General features: G+C 40.6%; 3 protein-coding genes across 11 annotated transcripts in view; 1 reads left to right on the top strand and 2 right to left on the bottom strand.

Moving 5' to 3' along the window:
- Positions 1-8,046, top strand: part of oxr1a (oxidation resistance 1a) — a 149,259-nt gene extending 141,213 nt beyond the window's left edge. For 8 of the 9 annotated variants that reach the window (XM_046399720.1, XM_046399717.1, XM_046399716.1 and 5 more), the window contains 6 exons: positions 463-543; positions 1,946-2,071; positions 3,687-3,839; positions 3,980-4,075; positions 5,559-5,632; positions 5,867-8,046. In XM_046399720.1, coding sequence (XP_046255676.1) covers positions 463-543; positions 1,946-2,071; positions 3,687-3,839; positions 3,980-4,075; positions 5,559-5,632; positions 5,867-6,002 — 666 coding nt within the window. In that variant the 3' untranslated portion in view covers positions 6,003-8,046. The remainder of the gene's footprint in view (positions 1-462; positions 544-1,945; positions 2,072-3,686; positions 3,840-3,979; positions 4,076-5,558; positions 5,633-5,866) is intronic. The other variant, XM_046399719.1, reaches the window with a different exon arrangement.
- An 889-nt stretch (positions 8,047-8,935) lies between these two features.
- sqlea (squalene epoxidase a) lies at positions 8,936-18,082 on the bottom strand. Its single transcript, XM_046399726.1, has 11 exons — positions 16,761-18,082; positions 15,899-16,157; positions 14,908-15,085; positions 14,238-14,334; positions 14,009-14,122; positions 13,424-13,595; positions 12,814-12,909; positions 11,531-11,673; positions 11,159-11,255; positions 10,893-10,980; positions 8,936-10,519 (listed from the first exon to the last, which is right to left on the bottom strand). The coding sequence occupies exons 1-11, from the start codon at positions 17,037-17,039 to the stop codon at positions 10,327-10,329; spliced, it is 1,716 nt and encodes a 571-aa protein (XP_046255682.1). The 5' UTR covers positions 17,040-18,082; the 3' UTR covers positions 8,936-10,326.
- Positions 18,083-18,215: 133 nt separating this feature from the next.
- LOC124064879 (xylose isomerase-like) lies at positions 18,216-22,801 on the bottom strand. The gene is made up of 14 exons (XM_046399727.1): positions 22,645-22,801; positions 22,217-22,293; positions 22,023-22,095; positions 21,418-21,530; positions 21,277-21,302; positions 20,921-21,058; positions 20,646-20,755; positions 20,468-20,563; positions 20,297-20,380; positions 20,088-20,214; positions 19,859-19,964; positions 19,336-19,518; positions 19,144-19,218; positions 18,216-18,684 (listed from the first exon to the last, which is right to left on the bottom strand). Exons 1-14 carry the CDS (start codon positions 22,670-22,672, stop codon positions 18,601-18,603), a joined length of 1,320 nt encoding a protein of 439 aa, XP_046255683.1. The 5' UTR covers positions 22,673-22,801; the 3' UTR covers positions 18,216-18,600.
- Positions 22,802-23,396: the final 595 nt, after the last annotated feature.

Genomic DNA, 23,396 nt, shown 5'->3' with positions numbered 1-23,396 from the left:
TGCTCTCAAACCTCAGGTATCATTGAGTGTTTCAGCATGGCAGTCTTGTGGCTTTTTTCTGAAGTGCCAAAATGTGTTTTGTTTGATGTATTTCAGAATGGGTAGAAGAAAGGTGAAAGGTCTGCTGCAGTGCTGTTTCTATCCTTTCGTTTGAACTGGTAGTATAGCTGGAGCATCTACTGGTTGTGATATTAAACATACTTACACAAACATGCAAAATGACGGAGTGCTCTGAAATACCTCATCCCCTTCTCTTTCACCCACAGTTAACTCTTGGCCTTCAGCCTTTCTTACAGTTTGTTTCTTCAAATTTCAGATATCTACCTTTATGTAAAGAGTAGTGTTTGCTGGAATCTAGTTAGTGCAGATAAGACCTTCTACAACTGACACTTTCCTTCCCATGGCCAGCGATAGATCTGGCAGAGTTTTATGTTCCACCTGTTCCTGTCTTTGTACTACCAGGTAGTGTCTCTGACGGAGTACCACCGTCGGATTGATGCACTAAACAGTGAAGATCTGCGCTCGCTCTGCAAACGACTCCAGGTGCCCTGACCAGCCCAGTCTGTCCCCTCTTTCTACTCTAACAGCCCTGCTGCTGTCCGCACCACCATGGTCTCCCATAGGCTCCATACTGCAAGCTTAGCTGCTGCTGATGCATACAAACTTCAAAAATCCACGTTGTTATTGTTTTACATAAGACTGATGGGTTGAAGAAATGTGTGTTTGAGCTCAAAAACCTTTTCAAAGCTGAAAGAAAGCTGAAAAGAGCTGAATTAGGAATAACTTGTAAAGCATTTTACTGAAAATATTTATCATTACAGAAAACATGTTTGACTTGTTTGGAGTGATGAGGTTCTCACGTGACTGCAGCCTTATCTGCATGTGTCAGGCTTTCCTTCTGAGACTTGTCGTCATGACATTTTTACTGCTTCAGGCCACTTGGTCAGAGTGGCTGTAAAATTATTATAATCTAAGTTATTTTAAGGTGTTTGTGCTGACCGCAGAAACTTTTTTTTTTGTATAGGCTACACAGAAACGTGTGTTTCTGTAGGAAATTCTCCCTTTTCTTAAGAAGAAAATGGTCTTTGGTGCTTAAATGAGTTGATTATAAAGAATATGACCTGTGTGAGGACTAAGCAAGAGATAGAGTATTGAAGGACAAAGAGCTTGTGTGTTTGTGAGAGGTTAGAAGTAAGACTCCCCTGACAGGGTGAATCATGTTTTCTAAGGACAATGCAGGTCGGTCCTATTTGAATGAGAACTGAAACATGAGAGCATCCCAGCCACCGGTGTTGAAGCGCTCCACAATCAGCCTCTGTTATCGAGAAAGATAAATAACCCAAACAGTCCGTTGGTCAGAGAAAATGTCAAACAGTGCGGTGCAAATTATTCATTGGGTTGATTTCCTATTCACTTTGCATTCTCCTCTCTCAGACAGTGTCCCTGCCCGCTCCCCTCAGTTCTGCCAAAGCAGCCCTAGTCATCTGGCATTGCAGAGTGGCAGGAAGATATTCAGCTGTCATCATCAAATTGTTGGATTATCAATGTGTTGCTAGCAAGCACTGCATTTATGATTTTGGCAGGATTTAAAAAGACTTTTAGTGCTCAGGTTAGGATATGGATAAAGGCTAGTTTCACCTTGTTTATGTGCCTTCCCAGCCTTTGTCTTTCTAGAGCTGTTAAACCTTTTCTCCTTGGTCAAGTTAATCGCTCCTGCATTTTAATCGGAGCCGAATACTGTTGCATTTTACAGCTTGTTAGTAGTTACTGCTTTAGTACGCCTAACTAGTTAGTCTGTTGTATCAGTAGCTTGATTTGATGCAAAACAGAAGTAGATTGATAGATTGAAGTAGATATAAATGAACCCTCCCACTATCAGTGCTTTAAGTTAAACTGCTCCTTATCTTTTTGTGTATGATTATCTAACATTTATTTGTTATTGTAGATCACTACAAAGGAAGAAGTCAACTCCAAGCATGGCACCTCCATCAAGACTGAGCTTGAGCCTGAAACATTCAAACCCAACCTCAAAGAAGCCAGTGATCTTCTGGAGGCTGACCAGATAGAGAAGGTACACCCTGGACACATCTAACATGCACTATGTTTGTATTGATGTTTGTCAAACTTTGAAGTCAAAGGCTGGTTATAGTCTGTCCTCTGTAGTGGTCATCAAGTCACATGATGAGAGCATGTAGAGCATAAATATCTATAGCTCAATCAATCGTATCGGTGTGCCACAGTTACACTGTAACTCAGTGCCACATACACTCTTTGGTCATCCTGCATACTCACATGCTGCATCTGTTGCTGAAAACAGTCTCAAACAAATGCACGGTTTATTCCAGTTTGATTAACATTTGATTAAAAATCTGCATTGTCTATTTGTCTTAGGAAGTTAGCCTAAAATTTTAATTCCAGTTTCTTATTATAAATGAAGTATACAGATATATTTGTCACCTGTTTTTAAGGATTTATTTTTTTAATCTGAGCCAGTGGGGCTTGGTGCCTTGCTACAGACGAGAAGGGAAAGTTGGAATGTACTGGAGAGATTTTAATGTGTTTTAATGGAATATGTTTAATAAGAAAAAGTGTAAGCGTGGCTAGCCTTATCTATTAGATTGATAGTTTCTATCTCAGATTTATTCTGTGTGTTGTGTGGTTGGCTTGAATGTCAGCATGCAAAAACTGAATACTTGGCTGATCATTTCACTTTCAAATTTGCTGCATATGAAACAAAGTCATCCATTCCCAGGTTTCTATTTCACGATTATTTTTCACAATGTATTCGGGGAATAAATGTATTCATTGCTGTAATAACAATACATTTAGCAGAGAGATTAGTATTTATGTAGGCGCGTAGGTGACTTGATGACTTCATACTATGATCGGTGGGTTGTTCTGTGGCAAAGTTGTTGAATTAAAGGTGACATAACTACTTTATGTATGATTAAGGATTATAGCAGAGAATATTGTTAATACATTATTGAAGGAAAGGACAGTACCTTCTGAGTGACTACCCTTGTATGTTGTTTGAGTGAGGAGTTGTGTGTGGCTCGCAGGCAGTGCAGCCACACATGCACAGCTCCAAATGAGTCCCAGTTGGCACATTGACCAATAGATTGCCAATAGGCAGCTTCCTTTAATCACTCTGAGGATGCAGCTCAGAGCTCAGGCCCGGCTCACAGCAGAGCAGAGGTGAGCAGAGTCAGGGCTCATCTCCTCATGGCTTCGTTTCCAGCCTGCTGATTACACGACTGCTTCAGCTCCACCACTGGAGGATGTGCTGAACCAACAAGAAAAGGGCAAGGACTGATGAATTACTGGAGAGCGAACAGAACGTTTAATGGCCTTCGTCCCATACAAAGAAAATGGTTCAGCATACTGTAAAAAGTTGTCATGTTTTCATCTGAAGCATATACTGCACCGCTCTTCCAGTGCCTTGGTCAGATTTATCTCCCCATACACCACAGCAACTGTTAATCCTTCAGTCTGTCAGACAGCAGGGCAGCAGGCTCTCACAGGGAGTGCTGGACCTCTCTTCCTCTTGAGACTGCTCTGTGTTTGGAGCCCTGTTACTCTTCTTTAAACACTAGACGATGTTAAAAGGTCACCACAGATGTAATTGAGCATTGGTGGCTGTGGCCTTTCTGTGTTTCATTTCCTTTCTCTTTTCCTCCTACTCTCAGCTTGCCAGGAATCTCCCACCTCGGACCATTGGGTACCCATGGACGCTGGCTTTTGGCACCTCAAAGCATGGCATGAGCATTAAGACACTATACAGGGCCATGCAGGGCCAGGACACCCCAGTGCTCATGGTTATTAAGGATAGCGATGGCCAGGTAAGCTGTAAATTCAAAATAGCAGCAGTACAGTCTAATATGAGGAACTCAGTCAAAGCACCAATCATTTTCTAATAATTCTGTCAATGTTGGGGTGAATCCCAAGTGTACAGTAGTCAGGCCATCTGCTTTGTTTCCAGGTGTTTGGTGCGTTGGCATCTGAGCCCTTTAAAGTCAGTGATGGCTTTTATGGCACAGGAGAGACCTTTCTCTTCACCTTCAATCCAGAGTTTGAGGTATACTACCTTTCTTATTTTGAGGATGTTGGGTCTGTATTAGAATTCAAATTTTCTAAAAAAAATTTTTTTTAAGTTGGGCTTTTAAATGTTCAGTTTTGTCAATATACAGTACATGCAGTATACTTTCTGTTGAGAAGACTTACAGCAGAACCGATGCCCATGGGGCTGATGCTGCTTTAAAGCTGCACCACTCACTGTTATGTAAACACTGGATCAAATGACTACTGTAATGGAAAACGCATCCTTAGAGACTTATAAACCAACTCTACTGTTCCTCTCAGCTGTACTGAACTAGTAGCATGTTTTCACTCACTGTTTTGCTTTTTTGGCCCAAAACTTGTTTCCAGCTATACTCTACCCCCTCTGCACCAAGAGGTAAGCACTTAAAGTGCTGTAATGAAAGAGCAGCTAAGTAACTACAGGTGTAGGACAAGAAAATTAAAAAAAATAAATAAATAAGTAAAAACAGCCTTTGTCACGATTGAAGAATGGATTTCTAAGTTTCCTAGGTGCACATGAATGCGCCATGAACTATCTGTCGACAAAGTTCTTTGCTGTCGGCACCCCCACACACTTTGGCGTACACAGTGATGTATATTTCAGAGTTTACGAGGTGTACCTGAATGCACTGTCGAATCCCTTCCCCTGAGTGTCCAACTCTGATAAAGATGGCAGAGGACAGAATGTGTGTGCCCATAAATTAGACCAATACTCGGTGGAGACTCTCAGCATAGTCTTTTATTACTCAAGTATTTCGATGCAGACATGTACTCGAGAATGTGTACCTGCATTTGGCGCTTTGCTTTTGTTGGTTTCAGATATCGCGCTCACTCACACACTTTACCGACACAGAGTTAGGCAAAGTGTGTGTACTTTACACAGCTGTACAATGTACTTAAAGAGGCTTGAGTGTCGTGTGATTCACTTCATAACGTGAACATTGTGAATATACTTGGTAGTCATGTGCTCTTCTGATGCATGTGACAGTCAGACACGCATGCTTTATACATGATGCAATTCAAAGTGTGTTTTAGTGTTTTGTAACTCACATTGTCTTCATTTACACTAAATGGATTCAACCCAGATGAATGGGCTGAAAAGAACAGTTGACTGCACCAGTTTTCACTGTGATTTTCCCATTCTCTGCAGCTACTCCTAAAAAAAGAAGAGCAGATGCTCAAAAACGCTACACTCACGTGTTAATTCTGCACGTAGTGGTTTTAATCTTCTCATTAATGGCAGCAGATATTTCTGTTAAAGAGCTGATTGATGTCACTTGTACTACATGTTGTTGGTGCATCACAGAGAATTTTTCCAATTGTATTTAGCAGTCATTAATTCTCTATCCTGCTCTCTGAGGCAAACGTGTGTGTGCTCTTCTATTCAGAATGAAGACGACTGGACAGACAATATTGGTTTATGTCAGCCTCAATATGTCATTCATTACCTTGTGATGTATGCTCTGTTGTGTCTGCAACAGGTGTACAAATGGACAGGTGACAACATGTTCTTCATCAAAGGAGATATGGACTCATTAGCTTTTGGGGGAGGAAGGTGAGACCAAGCTGCTTTTGATGCACAATTTATGCAAAACTCAACATTTGAATGTGATGATGTAATACAGTTTAAAGTTAGGATGACAAATAAAACAGTTCTGTTGAACAGGCAGATAAGTCATGCTGATTGCCTGAAACTGTTTAGTTTGAAAGAACGAGAGAGAGAGAATAGGAACCTGGAAAAATAGTTTGTGGCCCCTCGCTGAAGACTTTTTGCTCTCTTTTCCTTTAGTGGTGAGTTTGGCCTCTGGCTGGATGGAGACCTCTACCATGGCAGGAGTCACTCTTGTAAAACATTTGGAAACCCTATGCTCTCAAAAAAGGAGGATTTCTATGTGCAGGACATAGAGGTCTGGGCTTTTGAGTAACAAAACAGTACACCACAGGAGGAAAAACCTGTAAAGGGCAAACAGAGGAGTCCTCGTCCTTTAGAACAATGGCAACGTCCCAAACCTAACTGCACATCACCAGGGCTCCCCAGGCCGGAAGCCAGCTATCGGATGCTTGTTGTGCGTTACTACTGCAGTTATTACAGAGCTTTTTTTCTTTGTGAAAAATTACCTTTGTGTGTATGTTGTTACAGCCTTGTGCAGCGTCTTTGCAGAGTAGGAGGAGTGTGTAAAGCAGTCAGTGAAATGGTAAGATGAGGTTGCATCAGGGGGATGAGGAGAGGGGAAGCAGTGAAGGAACCACCAAGGCTTGAAGAGCAAAGGACCATCGGAGCTCCTCTCACCTGAGAGGTGGTGAAGATGATGACAGCTGAGGTTTGGGACAGCTGCGAGAAGTGAGAACTGCCTTACTGGTCCAGATTGTCAATCTGAACTTTACAGAAGCTCAAGGAGGCGCTGGCACCCTCTCAGACCCCCTAGAACTTTGTTCATTTGGTAGGATGTTACTCACTTTGCTGTCAGCCTTGATGGAGAGAGAGAGACCCAGTTAGAGGGAAATAAATGAGACAAAAGCTGAACACATTCCGTTAATCTTGGTGGTGGTGGAGTGTCAAAATAAAGTTGGGGTTTGTGGGAAAACACTGATATACAGAACTCATCAGCAGCAGGATACTATAACACTTAACTCAGAGAAGAGAAGATATTTGCAGGGGGGAGGGAGGGGCTTAGTCTTTTTACAGTACAGTTTTGGGTTGTCTTCTGAGGCTAAACTATAGAGTATTGTGTATTGTAGTCCTCCTGTTGTTCACCGTCATGGCACACCATCTGAAAGCACATAGCTATAATCTGATCACCCATCATCGTAATGTTCTGTTCAGTGGGTGTATGTGTGAGTCCAGCTAACACCAGCTCCTCTCACAGGATGCTGGCTGTACTGTTTGTAGACAGTAATGTGTTGCAATAGATATGTGGAATATGCAAATAACTGTCCTGTGACCTCAAATACCCGCAGGTCGTGGTACTTTTGCCGCTGCCTGTTGCTTTTTCAAGAGAGAAACTTGTAAAGCTTTTACGTCTTGATACACAATTGCTTTTCTGGGTATCATTTGAAAAGCCTGAGACGTGGTTAACTGTTTTACATGCATATATGACAATTATATATTGGTATATATGATTATATATGGATTTATATAATCGTATATATTTTGCTGTTAAGTGTGACAGTGATCTATTTGTGCTGATATTTCAGCTGTTAAAATATAATGTATATTACCCTGTAAATTAATGTTAAAATAGTAGATTTGTTTATATATATATCTATATCTATAGATATATATAGATATATATATATATCACACCTACATAATGCTATATAAATATATATATATATATAAAAAATATATAAAATAAAGTGTGGATTGGTGGGTTGCTTCTAGCACTTTAATCTGGTGTAAAAGCGTCATGGCCAGGTTCTTATATTCTCTTAGCAGTAGCTGTACAATACTTCTTTGTTTAGATCATTAAGATGTTAACTGTTAGTAGAAAGCTTTCTGCTACCAATATCAATAAGGGTATGCCCTAAAGCTCTGTTTGTCTAAAAAGGAGGATTACTCTAAGGTAGGAAGGGGGGGTTGAACGTGGCTAAACGTGACGGCAGGGCTTCGGTTTCTCTCCTCATGTGGCTGTCAGGTGAGTCTCAGTAGGCACAGGTAGGTATGAAGGCAGGCTGACCTCTGATTGGCAGATGGAGGCGGACAAAGGGAAGTGTGTACAGTACATAACCCTCCCCCCAGGAGCTTTCTTCCCCCCTTCCTGGTCTTCCACACCAGTATTTGTGTTCTTGTGGGGCGTCACAAAGAGTAACATGGATAATTCTTCCAATTATTTCACCAGAATACAATGTATCAGTGATGTATAAATAACAATAAAGCGGAATTAATTGTTGTAACCTGGGATATGACTGAATTTCTGATGGGGTTTTATGTGTACTATTTTGTTTTTATTAAAATCCTCTCAGGTCATGTCAAACAGTGGTCTAATTGGCATGTGGGTTAGGCCGGAGTCAAACTCTGGTGGCTTTACAATCTGTATACTTGCGTTCTATGTAGTTCCTGGTATATGGAATCTGGAGGTTGCCAGATTACATCAATGCAAATAAAATAAGAACAGTGCATTTGCTGATTAATAATTAAATTTCATTTAATTGATACATAGTTTATACATCTTTAACTTACTTAACCAAGCTTAAAGAAGCAGTTACATAATACAAAGAGTATTTAAGCAGTAAATAAATAAATTCAAATATAACAGGCAGGCACATTAAATTCACCAGCAAAATGAATTACATTTTCAATGGCTCTATAAGAGCCTTTGAAAATGTAATTCTGCTTTTTAACTTTAAATTTAGTTAATTAATTTAGTGACAAAACAACAACATTAAATTACTTATCTAATTTAATGACTATTTACTTATAGTTATGTCTATAATGCATCATGTAAATGAAAACTGACCTACTCAACTCATAACAGCTTTTTGAAATTCATTGGTTTATAAATTGATTGCAATCACACTCTGCTATTTATGGTCTCTAACACAGTCTGTATCCAGCAGGAGAGTCCAGCTTAAAGATGTCTCTGGGTGCCACTGTAATGGCCCCCAGAGACATCTTGATTGTAAATGGTTTGAAGTTCAGATGCAGGAGTGAGAGAAGGAGACAGAGGCTTTTATCTCTTTTGCCAGCTGTCTCTTCAAAACTGCATTCTACATCTCTAAATGGACTCTGAATGACAGAAAAACATACTAATACAGCCTACCTGTAACTTGACATTGTTCATGTTGTCATTTAAAGTCTTTGCAGATACAGTTAATTTTTATAAACTTTGAATTATTCTTAATCATCAGCACCCTGCTCTGGCCATTGGCCAACAGCTATATTTATTACAGCTGAAAAAGTTAAAAGCTATCCATCACCAGTATTCCTATGGTGCTTTATTAAAACCATCCCAAAGCTGCAGCTAAAGCCCAATGCAGTCTCAACAGTTTATCATGTTCCATTATATTTCTTCTGGCTTTCACTGCTAAAGCACAGCAGGGTAGCTTCATCCAGTTTATTCAGATACGCACATAAAAATACAATGTGATACACTGGATGTTAAACTGCCTCCATTTGTCCATCTGCTGTGAGTGAGCTCCATCTAATGGCCATTTGAGTTGGTGGTCAGTCGAGCAGTGTTAACAGTTACTCACTGGTATTATCATTAACTGTCCCAGGGGTCCATTCAGTGCGAACTCTACATTCTGACTGTTGTCAGATATTTAACCATTACAAATAACTGTCAAAATTATGCAGATTTCAAAATCCAAAGATCTCTGCTGTAATAACAAGAAAATCAGGAGGTCCTTGTGTCAGCTCAGGACAAACCACACCTGAGCATCATCCACTAACTTGGTCTCCATACCATCGTGATAAGCCAAACCCAAACTTCCCCCGAGCAATATCATGCTCCGGCTCTTTATTGACATCCAGCAAGACTAAAGTAGTGCTGGGATTATGCTGTCAGCCCTGTTTCAGACAGGCTGTTACAAAAAGTCCCTTATCATTATATGTAAAAACAAGACCAAAATATCAGGAAGGCAGGAAATGATCATTGCAAGAAAGAATGTGTGAACGTTGAACAAATACTGAAGACCTTTTTCCTCAACAAGATGAAAAATACTCTATTCTGTATGAAATAAAACACAAGATCATTCAGACAGTTTGCTAATAAAAGTCTTCCATCAAAACTTTGGATTTAAATTAAATCCCATATTAAATACAGCCCAAAGTAGCACAACAGGAAAATATACAGCACAAAAGTGACCCTACTGCAAAATCATTATTCTAAGCTTCAGATGCCATGTTTCACATAGCTGGTCTGTTTGGCAGGAATAATTCCACAGTAATTTAGTGTAAATCAGGGCATGTGTTGATACATTTCATGTTGCAAACTTCTAGCATATAGGCCAGAGTGTGTGCGTGAGCACAAGGCTACACCAAGGCATTATTGTGCAATATGTCCCAATTAAAAGAGAGCATTAAGTAAGACATTAGGACAATGACAACCTCAGTAAGGCAAGGGCATATTGTAGAAAATGTTCAGTAATAACATCATGATTTAAGATGGCAACAGTGCATTTTTCAGCAGGAAGGCAAGCATAGAAACAGCTGACAAATACCAGCTTTTTGTTTTGTTTCCAATTAAGCCACAGGTCTTTCAAGACCTTACACTGAGTTTGGTCTTTCTGTGTCCACATCAGTGCTCCTCAGTACACAAGGTACTTGAGTTCTGAGTAGATGAGTGGAAACATGACTGTGCAGGCTCGGTACAGGATGACTCCACTCTTGAATAAAGCTCGAGGTTTGGTGTACCACGACTCCGACTTGAAGTTGAAGTAGACTGCATACAGCGCCACAGCAAAGAAGTGTCCAATGAGTGTCAGGGGTTTAGGATGCAACCTGGTAAAAATCAAGATATTGTTAACTCTTCTTTTTAATGTTTTACATAGGAATAGTTTTGGGACATATGCTTATTTGTTTTCTTTCTGGGAGTGAGATGAGAAATTTGATAGTATAATTTGCTATTTATGGTCTAAGCCTAGAAACTGGGGGAAACAGGAAACAGCTACAAAACAGGCCTGCCACTCTTGATGCTAAGCACAGCTATCTGGCTGTACTTTCTTACTGAGAGTGGTATCAATCTTCTCATCTAATTCCAGGCAAGAAAGTGAAAGGTGTCCAACTATTCCATTAACCCGAGCTTTCCATCATGCCATATTTGACCAATTCTGTCCATATGATGTTATTTTAGAGGACATGATCTAATGCTTACACTGAGAGGAGTCCAATAGGCCCAGCAATGCACTCTCCACCAAGCCTGAAGTACTGGAAGCAAGCTTTTCTCAGTTCATGAAGAGAATCTGGTTAACACAAAACGGGCACATGAACATGAGAATCAAAATGACCAATAAGTGTTGTTTGAAATTATTGTTTTTTTTTGGTTGTTTGTTTTTACTTTTCTATTTATTCAAACTAAAAATAATAATCACATCATTGTTTTCCATGTGTCGTTGGATGCAGTGCCGAGCAGAGACTTACTGTCAGTGGCTGCAAACAGCTCATACAGGGCCTGGGCCAACACATTCACCACGAAAGAATGTGATGACTTGCGTTCCCAGTGGAATTTTTTCTTTGCCTATTGAGAAGAAAAAAAAAAAAAAAGAGTGTAATATTGCACACTGGTCTGCAGTCTCTTACACACAGCAGAGGGAACAATAGGACGAGGCAAAAGTGATGCAGCAAAGGCTCCAGATATAGCTTCTATAATCAGTGAACCTTCTGGAAGGCACGTGCACAGGCCTTATCTTTTCTATTTTTCTACATTTTAAATTAGAGTTTGTGAGTCCCGATAAGAAAACGTTTCGTGAACTGTTGGCATTAAAATGGTTAAGGTCGAGTAGCTGTGCTCACCTGCAGCATGGCCCTGTTGTCATACAGATCCGGGATGTTCTTCAGCAGACTCCTCCAGATGCTAACATCGTTGAGGGCAACACTCATCCCCCCTCCCGTCAAAGGATGCCTCATGTTGTAAGCATCGCCCAGGAGAAGCACGCCTGCGAACAACAAACTGCTGTATGTCTCACATCCAAAATACATCACCAGCTGTTATCCACCACCCCCATCAACACTTCATACTTCCCCAATTAGAGCCAAACACAGTCAGCAGGGTGACATGTGGAGGATGACTTAGAGAAATAGTTTCTCTATGCTTATTTCCAATGTTGTGACAGTGAAGTGTTTGTCACCGCTCATTAACAAAAGCTCACTAGCGTTACAACTCCAGTCTCACACCCACACACACACACATACAGGCTGTATTAAAGGAACGGTTTGACATTTTGGGGAATATTCTTATTCAATTTCTTGCCAATGAGAATCTCAATACCACTCTCATGTCTGTGTGCTGTATGAGGCTACTGTCAGCAGCTACTTAGCTGGTCAGCTGGTTAGCTAGTTAGTTAAGTAACCAAATCAGCCTAGCAGCACCTCCAAACCTCACTAATTAACATGTTTTCCTGTTTGTCTAATCCTGTGCATAATGAAGTGTAATATAACAGCATGTTGTGGTGTTACAGAGGGTTATGTGCTGCATTTTCCACCTTCTAGTTAGCAAACCACAGCAACAACAAGCTTTAGGGGTGCTAGTAGGCAGCATTTGCTGCATACAGAGCAGGGCTAGATGTTTACATTATTTGTGCTAAGCTGTTGCTTCATAGCTTAGTTTAACTTTGCACAAATACTAGAAACATCTAGCCTGGCTTTACCAGCACCACTAGACCTCTGTGATTAACACACTGTATTTATTTTGTTTAATTTTTAAGGTAACATAATCCGCCTTGCAGCACCTGTCAGGTTGACAGATAATGATAACAATAATAATAATAATAAAAAGAAGAACAATGTAAAAATAAAATACAACTACTGTTCTTCTATCAGGATTTTTCTTTTCATAGAACACAGTACTAATACAAAAACCTCAGAAAGACCAGGCATGAACATGCATTTAACCTAAAACACAGACTAATTATAAATTAGTCAACAACTAGGAAAGCTCTTTAATTTGTTTTGTCTTACGGTGATGAAAGTGATAGACTACATACTTTCATGACATGTCCTGTACACAAGCTGAAATCAGTTCAATGGATTCCCTCTTGCCATCTCTAGTAACACAGCCGTCAATAGTGCTTCAGTACCTGGCTTATTGACAGGGGAGGGAGGGAGGAAGCTGGCAGGCATGGACCTGAGTCGATCGTTCTGCAGTGCCACCATGAAAGGCTCCTTTAAATGCTCTGAAGGAAAGAGAGAAAGAAAGAGAAAGCACAGGCAGCCCATCACTCAGCTGGCTTTGTGCATGAAAACCCAAAGGTGCATGCTGGGCACATGCACCAGAAAAAGCTTTCTCTTTTGGTGTCTGAATGTACATTTATCAATGCATCAGTGTGACTGACTCCGCCATTTCAGCTGGACCTCTGTCAAGGTTACAGGAGCTGGTGCTTTGATACTGTGGCTTTGATATTTCAGCTGAATAGCAGAGCGCACCATGAATGTCAAATCCTTCAACTGCAGCTTCCTTGGCTCCACTGCAAAGGCAGCAGTCTGGATACATTCCTACCTACCATGATGTCTGGCATCGCTGCTTCATGAAAAAAGTTGTGGACGGCTTTCAGAAAAACTGTATTACAAACTTTTCCTAATTTATCACGTTACAGGGGTTCTTCTTCAGGCCAAAGGTCATTTCTCATTAGTGATAATTAGAAGAATAAAACCTCTGAGACACTTCCAAAATGAGCTTCTCTTTCATACCTGGCAGTTGTGGGTGTATCTTCTCAACCATGTACTCTGAGAGGTTACGAGGCATCTCCCCCCTGATGTCCACAAGTACTCTGGTGTGTGTGGAGGAGATCTGGTAGATCAGAATCGGGTTGGGGTTGGCCAGCACCAGCTCAGCATGGTTGCCTTTAAACTGAGGACAGTCCTGGAGAGAAGTACGGTGATGACTAAGAAATGAAGCTAATAATAACAGAAATCCTGAGTCGCTGTAGCCCAGCAGAGCTTACAGAGTGACTGATGGGCACACATTACATTTGAAAAGGACTTTATCTTCGAAATGCATCAAAATATATCAAGTTTAAAAATGTGTGTGTGTGTCAGTTTACTTTCAAATATGACAGAAAGTTACTGGATATTAGGAAAAGATTCACACTGAGTAGTGGAAACCAGACAATGTTTGGCATTTTAGCTTGAAAAATAACTGAAACAATGAACCAGTTATCAAAGTGGCTGCTGATAATTTCCTGTTAATCAGCTGATCAACTGGTGGACAACTGAAAGTAATTTCAATGTATTCAGTGCAGTGTAATGATAGCAACACCAATGTGTGGTCTTTACCTTCATAAGGCATCCAACAAAGTGAGAGGAGATGTGAGCTTTCCCAGACACCAGACTCTTTCTGAATTTGGAGAAACAGCCATCAGCCACAACAGTCAGCGATGCATGGATTTCCTAGAGGACACACATTCACACAGTCATCACACACCCTCTGCACCAATAAAGTATTTCTTTTTTTGGAAAATGACATAAAAACATCTAAAGGTGCAAAAGCGTTTGCTCTTCTCACCTTGATGTCTCCGGTTTCTTTATCTTTGTACTGCACTCCGGTCACACAGCCGTCCTCTTCCTGCAAACTGGTCACCGTGCCTTCTATAAATGTGACACTGGGGGTCGCAATTACACAGCACTCATTAGGAGTGTTAAGAAGGTCAGTTTAAACCATTTAGTGAATAGCAAACTAGGGTTGTAATGATTATTTTGATTACTGATTAATATACTGATTATTTTCATGATTAACTGATTAATCCTTTAGCCTATAAAATGTCAAAAAAATGTGAACATTTCCCAGAGCCCAAACCCTTACAAACCAGCAAATGTGACTGAAATGATTAATCTGTTATCAAAATAATTGTCAGTCGACTAATTGACTAATTCTTGCAACTCTAATATGAACACATGAGAAAGGAAATAATCTCCATATCTTAACCCTGTATAGCTGATGTTTCTTTCCAGGGCTCAGAAGATTAAAGATTCACTTGAAAGTTCTAGAAAAAGCCGGTAAATGGGTCTTGAGCTAAGATTTATTTATTTTTGTCAAACCAGTTTGTAGTTTGTAGTTTGTTTTGAGCAGATACAAGGCAGACCCCAGATTTTAAATTATACTCCTGCACCTTTTAGCTTAAAAACAATGTCATCCAAGTAGCCAGCTGCTCAGTTGGCACATGGACTCTGCTCACTTTGGCTCGGCCCTCGCAGCTCTCCTCAGGCCCATGATGAATCGACCGTGATGGAAAGCGCGCCCACACTGGATGCTCTCCTCCACCTGAGGGTAAGGGATCTCCACCTCTGTGCTGCTCTCAATGTCATGGATCACATAGCCGTGCACCAGATGGGCATCCAGACCCTCCACTGAACCTGAGGGCAAACACATACAACAGGTTACATTTTCACAGCACACCTTGTTCATTATTCACTCGGTATGCTGATGCTCATATGCTGAATGTGGGATTAGATACATAAGGACAAAATGAAACCACGGTCAAAAGCTACTATGGGAGCTGGAAGTTGATGCTCACTGGCCAAAGCTGTGCTGGACGGATAGATTGAGGCACACTGGAAAAGATCATCTACATACTTGGATGTAAGCAATTAATGTTGATTTGGTCAAGCTGGATGAATTTATTACTTGGATTAATTAATAACAAAATCAGCTAGGTTCGGTCCTAGAAGAGATATGTTCTGGATATGTGAAGAACTCCTGATAATAATGTAATTGGCTGTATAAACTATCAGGATCACTGATATTTGTTATGAAGTAAGCTGCAAATAAAAGCCATCATCTCACACTGAACTTCCTTATCAAAACTATTCAGATGAGAAGAAAGTGAGACTTACAGGTGAAACCACTTAAACTTTTCACACTCTTGAAAACATTTCATATTTAGCAGCAGAGTTAAAATTTAAAAAATATCATACATTATTTAATTCTAACACTTTAATACTCAAAATGCTCAAAACATCTACTTCATCAGTGCTGTGCAGATCGGATTTGACTGACAACAACGGTGACATGATTCAAATACTGCTAACTCTGACTGGTGCGCAGAAACCAGTTGAGCCCCATCCACTTCAAACCAGTGACAGGAAAATACTGAGAGCTCTGATGTGGTCCCTAATAATGTGTATGTTCAGGTGTTCGTATACGCAGCAGCAGCTCCTGTTGCTGACCTTCCAGTCCCAGCTCTTTGAGTGCTCTGTATCCTCCAGGCTGCAGCAGCTCCCCCACTATCCTGTCAGGCTCCTTCAGGTCCCTCTCCACAACCGTCACCCTCCTCCCGTCCCGGGCTAGGACGGCTGCCATAGCTGAGCCCAGGACCCCAGCCCCAACGATCACCACATCTGGCTCTGGGGCCTCCGAGGGGCCACTGGCTGAGGCACTCTGTGAGGCAGAGGACTTCATATCCACTCTTTGCCTTGTTCTCCGGCTCTGGAAACAATGGACAGGAGAGTCTGCATTACACACAGTGTAAAGTCCATTCTGAACTGGACTGTGAGGCAAACATTTGAAAATGCGAATTTTTACACGTCATCAAATATCCAGCTATGTCCCTCTGGGTGAGTTGCAGCCCCTGGATATACAAAAGTACATTAGGGCTGAACAATTAATACAAATAGTAAAAGTGCACCAGGGTCAAGCACAATACCCAAACTGCAGGAGTTCCAGTTGTTTTCTAAAGGTAAAATGAGTCCCAACACAGAATTACTCATTAAACGTTGTGGTGCTACAGAGATGCTCCTGCCTGAAACGAAAGGTGAAAATTGTCGCCAAAAATAACTCAAAATATTTGCAATATGATTTTTTTTTTACCATCCCACAGCCACAGTAACCGTGAACATCTAAAGTACTTGTTAACAATAGTTCATACATTCTAAAGTAAACTCCCCACAACAAGAAGCCCCAAGAAATGTTGGTTTTGTTTCTCTCGGGCAAGCTCACAAAATGGGAATTAAAAATGTAACAAATTCAATCAAATGGAAAAACGAGTCGTTTTCATTATTTTAGCTGTTGTCCTATGTTCGTATGTCTTACCTTTTTACTGTTGTCCTCTGCCCTCCCATTGCTCTGTGTTGGGGTTTGGGGGATGAAGTGGTTGATGACAGGTAAAAAAGACAAAAGGCTCAGAGGCAAATAAAACACCTGAGAGACTCTGAGCTTCTGGTCATGAAAGTATCTCATGTACGAGAGCAACAGTCCGACTGTAATAAATAAGACCGCGGCCATTACAAGCTCCTTGGGAACAAAAGTCAACATTGTGCCGGACTTTTTATAAAGGTACGTGAAACTCGCTATTCCCAGGAAAGTCCACATCTTTTTGGATAACAGAAGAACAGAAAGTGATGGGGAACGCACCAGTGAGAAACAGTTTTCAGGCTGACAAAAAAAAGTTACAAAATAATAATTGTTCTTCTTTCGATATTGTTTCTCATGTGATCCAAAAACAAGTGAGTCAACTCCAAACAAAATGTTACCTTAATAACTCATGATAATCCACAGAGAGTCGGACCGATGCTGCTCAATATTTTATGATAATAAGAAACACGGGCTAGCGCGGATTGGCTGCTTTCACATCCCGCCTTCTCTACCGCACAACCCTCCAATCAAGAGTGACGTGTCGGTGAGCAGAGCTCACGCTATCCGCTGATTGCAGGACTGCGCCGGGACTGGGAGGCCCATCGGCCGCTGATTGGACAGCCGGCTGGCAGGCTGGTAGTATGATGTGATGTCAGTAAAAAGGTGTACGTTTCATTTCTTTTACAGATACCGAAAGAGACAGGGACATGGTGCAAAGATTGTCTATGTTTGACGAGATAGATCACTCTGTGGCGCTCGAGTTCGTCTGGTAAATATCATAGCAGCTCTCTTCTCCATCCATCTCTGCTTCAGATGGCAGGCTGTTGCCATGGTAACTAATGTTGTGCATACTATATTAATTTTATTGTCTACACAAAACACAGCATTAAAGCACTTTTAAGCATTTAATACGCGTGATGCCGATATGTGACTGCAAGGCCAAAACGACAACATCTACCCATGTTTAAAGACTGGCTAACACATCACACAGTGCAGACATTCACGGTAAGGTGAAAAGGTGCAGAGTGAGAGCTCTTTCCAAAGCCTAGAGGTTATTAAAAAAAAAAAAGTCAACAGGCACAGTTCAAACGCCCCTGGATATACAGTACAAGCCTTAAATATTGGAATGAGTTTCCCTGGGACGTGCATATACAAGATTATTTTGGTTGCTAAATCAGACTGTTGCAGAAGCTGTGGTGAAAAGAAGGCATTGCTGTCAGGCCAGAACTAAAATACATACATACACAGGAGTGACAGAATTACAGCTAGATTCCATATAACTAGGAATATGTAGGAACTTTAACATTAAAATGTTCTCTTCCAAATCTGGATTTAACAATAAATGAATTTCAAAAGGAGGGGATGACTTGGAGAACACAGAATCATTAACCAAAAATAAACATCACCACTTTGTAGTGATAACATGTTTTATTACTGAACATCAGCTAAGGCGTTGCATCCAATACCAGATGATATGTCAATAACACTACAAATACAGATTGATATGCACATTTCCAAAGCTTTATACTGAATTAGTCTGAAGCTAGTTCATCTGTCACAGATACTTTAACATTTCGGCTCTCTACATGCAGCGTTCAGCATCTGTATTTGTACGTTTTAGTGAAATGACTGAAAACAAGTGCAGCTCTTAATTCCGGCGAGATTAATTTGGTGCTCTGCGTTTTCTCACGCTATGTTTGATGTGCTCACTAGTATTTTAACGCCAGCACTACAGCAGAACAGCTTCTACTTAAGGTGGCCCGTCACCATGTGCAGACACAGGAGAGCAATGCTTTCATTATATATAATGATTAAAGATGGATTCATACTTTTCTTGCTTCCCCGATGATACTTTCGGCTCGCCGTTCTGCTTTATGAAAGCCTGAGGAAACAAAACACAGAAGAGTATATATTTGAGACCATCATCTCTCACTTACTGTAGCTTTCTACTCACTTTATTACACTGGCGATAAACACACTAATATCTTCTTGGGCCGACACACACACACACACAGATCTCAGGTGTAAATACCTCACTGGTCAGCCAAAAAGCATTGTTCACAAATACTGCTGGTTATACTGCAGTTTTAAAATGTAGAAATGTGAAACTAAATACATGTGATAACATATAAACCATATACCTGCCTTAGCAACAATCCTCTCTTCCTTCTAAATAACATCATTTTTTAAAGAAAAATAAGAGGATTTCTGCAGTTTTACACATGAGATTACAAATGAAGAGATATAAGCAGTAGCAGACAAATGTGTTAAGGTATAAGATAATGGAGATGGTTGTGCTAAAGCATCTGTAGCTAAATAAACAAGTCTTCAATAATCTTACCTCCAATTCCTCTAAGGTGGCAGAACCATCCTCCACTTTCTGTCCAATGCCATGCCTGAAGCTTGAGTATCGCTCCTATTCAATTCACACAAACCAGTCAGAAACCAAACATGATGTAGCATTTTCCCAACAACAATGAACATGAAAATCAAAGTGTGTTTAACAGTGAATTTCAGTCAGCTGCAGACATACCTTCACCATACGAGCCATGAGCCCGTCTTCAATAATGCGAACAGCATTTCGCAGTCCTCGTGCGAAGGCGTCCATGGCTCCGATGTGAGCGATGAACAAGTCCTCCAGGTCTGTGGACTCTCTGCGCACCTTAGCATCAAAGTTCAGGCCTCCTGGCTGCAGGCCACCTTGTTCAACGATGGTCTGCAGAAGATTAGACACTAAAGGATTACTAGGTTCATGTATCCCTATCAACAGAAACTGATCTCAGCAGTACTAACTGCTAAAGTAAGCAAAAGTATTATTTCAAAAAACCCCTTCTGACATATTTTCAAAAGACTGTTTATTTATTTACTTACTTATCATGTACTTGCCAAGTCAAGAGTGTCCAATATACATTTATATTTAAACTAATCTATTTTATTAAGATTTGCACAGCATATCAGCATGTTAGCTAAAGCTAACTTTATACAACAGTGTATGGGCAATATAACCTACACAAACACTGCCAATAAACTCCTGGTTCCAAGAGAAATGAGCTCACCTTCATGACCAAGGTGGTGTTCCTGATGTCCATGGGGAACTGGTCTGTGTCCCACCCGAGGTCAGGAGAGCCAGTGTTTGAGTCCACTGAACCCAGCATGCCAAACCTGCCCAGCAGCAAGCAAAGATGACACAGGTTATAAAACCGTCTTAGTGTTGACGTCACTGTGGAAGTTGCAACAGTGTTCACTTTGATGTTAACTTAAATGTCCGGTAACAAGATGTCTCACGCAGAAGCCATGACAACATCATGTTCGTATGAGTGTCCTGCCAGGGTAGTGTGGTTGGGCTCGATGTTCAACTTGAAGTCATTCTCCAGACCATAATGCTTAAGGAATCCTATAACGCTCATAGCATCTATAGAAGAAAACAGTGATCTATAAACTGACTGTGAGATCAAAAAAACATATTTGTTTGGCTGAAATTTGAGAAAACTCACCGTAGTCATACTGGTGTTTGCAGGGCTCCTTAGGCTTGGGTTCGATAAGAAACTGACACTTCAACCCAATCTTCTCTTTGTACTCTGGTGACAAATATACACATATGAAACTGAAAGTAGGACATATCCTAACCAAAATCTGATTAATCCTATATTTCTGTGCACACTTACTAACAGCCATCTTGAAAAAACTGGCCATGTTCTTCAGTTCAGCAGCAACATCAGTATTATGAATAGAAAGGAATCCTTCCCTTCCTCCCCAAAACACTGAAGAGAGAACGATACAATGAACTAGCAACATTGCTACACTGAAGGAGCATATGCATATAGTGAGACTGTCGAGTCATACCAAAATTTTCTGCACCCAGCTTCTTGGCAATGTCCAGCCCCTTCTTAACCTGAGCACCAGCATAGGCCAGAACGTGACAGTCAGGGTTGGTGGCTGCACCATTCATGTACCTGTCACACCAAGACATGCCATGATCTTTTTCTTAGATTAAGAACACAATCCCATCATGAGGATTCTGAACATATGCTTCACACTAAGTTTACATCCTAAATGAGGAAGAAACTCCTGTAAAATGTCAGGATTTGACTATCAAATTTTCAAAATAAAGCACTGACCTTTGATGGGCAAAGAGATTGCAGGTGACCCACAGCACCTTGATTCCAGTCTGGTTCTGCAGGTGGAGAGCCAGGTCTGTTATTTCATCCAGATTCCTGTTGGACTCCTCCAGGTTGGAGCCCTCAGGAGCCATATCCCTGTAGAAAACAGAGGGTGGACCTGGTTCACAATACTGGAACACACACAAAATAGATCCTATACCTTAGATTGCTTAAATACATTTCATCTGACACATCTGAACATAAGAGATGAACAAAACATATTTCATTCCAGTCCAATACTACTGAGCATATCCTGCTGGTATGGTCTTTTATTTCAGCCATTATAAGTTGAAATGTAAAAACAGGTCAGCTACCTGTCATGGAATGTGTAGTATTTCACCTGTGAAAATAAGCAGAGGTCACAAAGGTAAAAGACAGAACAACTTCAAAACAGTGTATTCATTCTAATCAACTGTGTTTAACATTCATTGTAAAATGGAGGTGATTGGCCCCACTCCAAGCTTGGTGAAAAACTCAAAAGCAGCCTGGAGTCGCCTCTTGGCCGATTCCATTGGAGTTCCTTCACTCCAGGGCCGGTGGAGGGTTGGAGATCCAAAAGGATCAGCACCTAAGAAAACAAAACAAGGTAAAGATATAGAAACAATATGTGGACTTAAACTCAAACAAAGCATTCTGTTTATTTAAATTAAGATTATAAAAGGATATATGGCCTAAAACTCAGGAATCCAAAGTATATGCACTGGGTAAGACCTGAGCTATGCTTGTCATGATACAGAATTTTAAACTTCCGAGAAAATTCTGGTATGAAAAGAAAACAACACTCAATACCTTCTCGTGCTACCACCACAAGAGAAGTCCGATGCACACAAAACAAATTCTTTTCTGTTTTCAATAACAACCCACACACACAATGCTGCTACAGAAAAGGTCAACACATTCCCCAACACATTTGTAATCAGGTCAATATGTGTGTAACTTTGGGTTGAAAGTCTGATTGTAGATGTGTTTCTGTATAGCTTCAGTGTTGCTGATAGTGGTATCAACACGTGGATACTTCTGACAACCTGAAGCTGAACATCAGTACTGGGTCACTTGTTACCAGTTCCACAGAAGGAGTGCCAGTAGCAGACTGAGAACCTCAGCCAGTCCTCCATCTTCCTCCCCATCAGCACCTGCACACAGGAATACTGATCTCAGTCTCATGTAACACTAACTCTGCATTCATAGCATGTATGTGTGTGTGTGTGTGTGTGTGTGTGTATGTGTGTGTGTGTGTGTGTGTGTCACACCTACCTCTTCTGCATGGTAGTGTTTGAAGCACATGACATCTCCTGCACCAGCACTGGGTAGGTATGGGATCTTGGTAATGCCTGTGCAGCATAAATGTCGTACTGAATGAAATAAAAACTTCAACGTGATATAAAACGTGCTGTGAGTCTATAGAAACTTAAAGGTAACAATATCGCGCTGTCTAACTATGTATTTCAGGGTAGTTAGACGACTGTATCAATCTGTGCCAAAGCGACTGCGGTGACTGCATGAGTCGGGAGGAAGTACTTCCATGTTACACATGTTGGGCAAACAAATCAAAATAAAGTAGCCTGCATTTTTACGGCCTTCACAGCTCGGACTTCATTCGGACTCTTACGTCCACAACAAACACACACCTATGCACAGACAATGTACACAGTAACTCTGGGAACTGAAACAACACCATTTACCAGTGAAGAATTCCTCCTGCGCTGCCATTTCTAGATCATAACGTCCAAGGTTTCTGCAAGCACGAGTCAACTTCGCCCCCCGTCTGTTCAGCGGAACAAAGAGTGCAGTTCCCTGTTTGTACACAAGGTGTCACTAAATCCCTTCAAAACAACACTCCTCATTCCATTGAGCAGTTGGTGAACTTGCATCAGTTTGCATTTTGAGTTTTTTGTTAAGAAGTAATTAAATTAAATGATTTCATTTCATATCAGTTCCTATCTCATGCAAAAATCTGATATGACCATACGGCAATTACATCTATTCCAATTACATCTATTCAATGTCTCTATCCAGGATCCAAATTGCATTGATGTACACTTTACATTTCCCTCTGTGAAATAGAAAACAAATTTAGGTAATAAATTCATAAATTCACAGAATCATAACATATATATATGTATATATATATATATATACATACATATGTATGTATGTATATATATATATAATTTTGGACAAAATAATCTTGTACCACACTGTAGCTGATTTGTAGTTGATATTCTCCTATTTAATCTGTCTTGTTCTATTTTATTTTATTGTTTAATCCTTCTTGGCATTTTAACAGTCCTGGTGTCTGCTTCTTTAATGTATTGTCTAAATGGCTTACATGCTTGTTCTTTGTCAACCTTTATCAATACCCTGAGAACAAAAATGTACTTTCCCTCCCTATTCTCTTATGACATTTTTGCAAAGGCAAAAGTGAAGCAATGAG

This window comes from Scatophagus argus, chromosome 9, assembly GCF_020382885.2.
Source record: "Scatophagus argus isolate fScaArg1 chromosome 9, fScaArg1.pri, whole genome shotgun sequence".
Classification (NCBI taxonomy): Eukaryota; Metazoa; Chordata; class Actinopteri; family Scatophagidae; genus Scatophagus; species Scatophagus argus.
This window is presented reverse-complemented; position numbering and strand designations above follow the sequence as displayed.